At 37.9% G+C, this 3,086-nt stretch overlaps 1 protein-coding gene across 1 annotated transcript; it reads left to right on the top strand.

The window, feature by feature from the left end:
* LOC306921861 (uncharacterized protein) lies at window positions 1-3,086 on the top strand. The gene is made up of 5 exons (XM_079499163.1): window positions 1-111; window positions 1,257-1,450; window positions 1,856-1,960; window positions 2,527-2,610; window positions 2,835-3,086. The coding sequence occupies exons 2-5, from the start codon at window positions 1,262-1,264 to the stop codon at window positions 2,931-2,933; spliced, it is 477 nt and encodes a 158-aa protein (XP_079355289.1). The 5' UTR covers window positions 1-111; window positions 1,257-1,261; the 3' UTR covers window positions 2,934-3,086.

Raw genomic sequence — 3,086 nt, 5'->3', positions numbered from 1 at the left:
GCCAGTTTCAGATAAGTAAGGGGAGCTTCCAAGGAAAAATAAGCTTGTGAACCAGTGCTCTATAGACTGAGCGTTGACCAACTACATCAATATTCTCCTCTGAAGCCAAAGGTAATTATGGATTTGTTTATATTTTTCATTTGAGTTTTAATTTGCTTTCAAAACGGGTTTGCCAGTTTCATTTTTAATTTTGTGAAAGAGGCTTAATTTTCATGTTTAGTGTTTTTTAGTTGTTTGATTGTAACATGGGACATTCGGGAGTGGGATTTAAAAAGCTTGAGCAGACAAAAATAGCAGATCTAGTACCCAGTGGTGGAAAAAGTAGTCAAAATGTACATCTGAACTCAACTGGTCGCACAGACCTCAACTGCACACATCGTTTGGCTTTAGGGCCCCCACCCTCTGGAATGCGTTGCCCCTGGAAATATATAGGCTCGCTGAGTCAGTTCCACATGTTCCTGTTTTGTGTGATGTTTACTATTATTGCTTCTTTTGTAAAGCACTTTAATGCTGTTTTGAAAGGTGGTATATAAATAAAGCTTTATTGTTATTACTTGAAGTACTAAAAGTAAAAGTACTCATTATGCAGAATGTCCCATTTCAAGTTTTCAAATGTACAAGCTCACAATGAGAGCTTGTGAACTTGTAGATTGGCTATTTTCAAAGGGCCGAAATGTATATAGGGCTGAAGTGGTTAATGTATGTTTTGTAATATTAATAAATAAATCTACAAAGTAACTATAGTAACTAAAGTTTTCAAATAAATGCAATGGAGTAAAAATACAATATTGGATCCGAGATGTATATTGGATGTTGGAATTACTCAAGTAAAGTACAAATGTACTTAAGTACATTTACTTCATTTACAGTACTTAAATGAAGTAAATGTTTAGACAGCACTTTTTTAGACTTAGATAGCATTTGAAATAGACTTATAGCATGTCATGTAGACAGCACAATAACAGTACAGCATAGTATAATATATATGTTTAGCTTATATGTATAGTGTCATTATATATAGATATGTTCTAGTTACGTTCTTAGCTTACGCATGTTTCTTGATAAATGCTGTTTATATATGTGATGTATTCCCATGCTTTTTGTTCTTGCTTAATGTAAGTCGCTCTGGATTAAGAGCGTCTGCTAAATGCCTAAATTGTAAATTGTAAATGTTCTTAGTTACTTTACACCACTGGTAGTACCCTCCCTCCACGGAGACCACTTTGAGAATGAATGGTCTATGTTCTCCTGTTCAGGATCCATGCTGCAGAAGATGATGATCTTATTATTCCTGAGCTGTGTGTTCTGCCTGGCAACAGGACAGACACACAACAGCTACAGCCAGCTGGAACCTCGCCTCAAGAGCTTTGTTGATCTGGCTCTGAATAAAGCTAATCAACAACTTTTTTATGGACATCTGAACTTCTATGCGATCGGTGAAATAGAACAGGTACTGTAACACTGTTGCATGTATATGCTTTATTACAGCGGTCTAAATAAACAAATTCAATTTTCTGGAAATGAATAAAATCCCTATGTTCAGCTTTGAGGCCTTTGTGCACACATAAACATTGTGTTAACACAAACATTGAATGCCATTGGCAATGAATCACTATAGCTTTGAGCGTTTGTGTAACATTGTGTAAACACAAACATTGAAGACGAAAGTGAGAGAGCCCCTCACTTCACAGTCACGGTCAGATTTGTTTTTTTAAATTTTAAACAAAGCAATACTGCCTCATCAAATTTGGTATTGGGACTTTATATATTGTCAGATACTAGAATGTATCAGTATTATTGCATTGAATTGAATCAAATCGAATCTAATTGAACTGGGTCCTGACTTCTCTTTCAGCTCACACCCCGGGTGAGAATTGACGTGCGTTTACGGAAGACAGTCTGCAGCAAGGTTCCTGGAGCAAATGTGCACACACATCGCCCTGAGTGTCCATTCAAAATTGTAGGTGAAGGGGTCTGTGAGACCGTGAAGTCTAACACTGTGTGCTTGTGAGACTATGTGTGCTTTCTGGTCTAGAGGGGCGGGTGCCAGTCGAAAAAAGGCATGGGATCCTATTGGTTCACTGAACTGAGCACTGAGTAGAACACTGACGTCACCAAATTTGGAGTGATGCCCCTCTGCACTGTTATTGGTTAGCGAAATACAAGGAAGTGGGCTATACCAGATCTTCCATGGGTTTCACCAGGCAGATATATATATAAGAAAGGCTAGATGGCTCACCCACGCTGCTGGCCAATTAATGGAGCGTGTGTGTGTAGACTTTGTCCTAACACAAACATTAAATGCCATTGACAATGAATGGACAATTTTGAGTGTTTGTGAAAACACAAATATTGAAGACGAAGGTGAGGAGGACGCAAATTCCGATTGGCAGGAATGAGATGATGTATGATGATGTACGATCAGTGAGTTTTAGATTTAATTCAGCATTTCTACATGATGAATAAGGTCCAATCTGTGTGTGCTTCACCTCTATTTGTCTGTCTGTCTGTCTGTCTGTCTGTTAGCTCGAGGTTCGATGTTTTGTGTGCCGTCTTGATCCAACCAGCGAGCTGTATGTCGACTGTGTTCGCAAAGCCGACCAGGCGAAGGTAACTATCTCATGTTTAATCTGTCTGTCTGTCTGTCTGTCTGTCTGTCTGTCTGGTATAGTATTGTCTGTCTTTATTATGTCTTGTTTAATTGAATACATTACTATTTTTGTGTTATCCTTTTAGCACTATTGTATAACATACATCTGCACTGTTACTAGTATTAAAGTATCCAATATTATTATTATTATTATAATGAAGCCTACTGTGTTGTTTTCTTTCAGCGTTATGCTGATTGGGATAAACACTGTGTCCCTCCACCAACACCACGAATTGTCCTCAAAGGAGCCGCCGGCTTGCTTAGAACGGATGATGATCAGTAGTGAAGCAACATAATCACAATCAACTGAGGACCCCCCCAAATAATCACATTTATAATCATATCTGAACTGGGGACCCTGACAAGAACATAGAATTGTAGGAGTAGAAGCATTACATTTTATTATTTTAATTAAATAAAATGTCGTATTGCACCA

The sequence above is a fragment of the Electrona antarctica genome (assembly GCF_951216825.1).
Source record: "Electrona antarctica genome assembly, chromosome: 4".
NCBI classification, from domain to species: domain Eukaryota; kingdom Metazoa; phylum Chordata; class Actinopteri; order Myctophiformes; family Myctophidae; genus Electrona; species Electrona antarctica.
This window is presented reverse-complemented; position numbering and strand designations above follow the sequence as displayed.

Coding starts and splice junctions, on each gene's coding strand:
- LOC306921861 (XM_079499163.1), top strand. CDS start 1,262: ATGCTGCAGAAGATGATGATCTTATTATTCCTGAGCTGTGTGTTCTGC. Junction 1,451..1,855: donor CGATCGGTGAAATAGAACAG/GTACTGTAACAC, acceptor CTTCTCTTTCAG/CTCACACCCCGGGTGAGAAT. Junction 1,961..2,526: donor CTGAGTGTCCATTCAAAATT/GTAGGTGAAGGG, acceptor TCTGTCTGTTAG/CTCGAGGTTCGATGTTTTGT.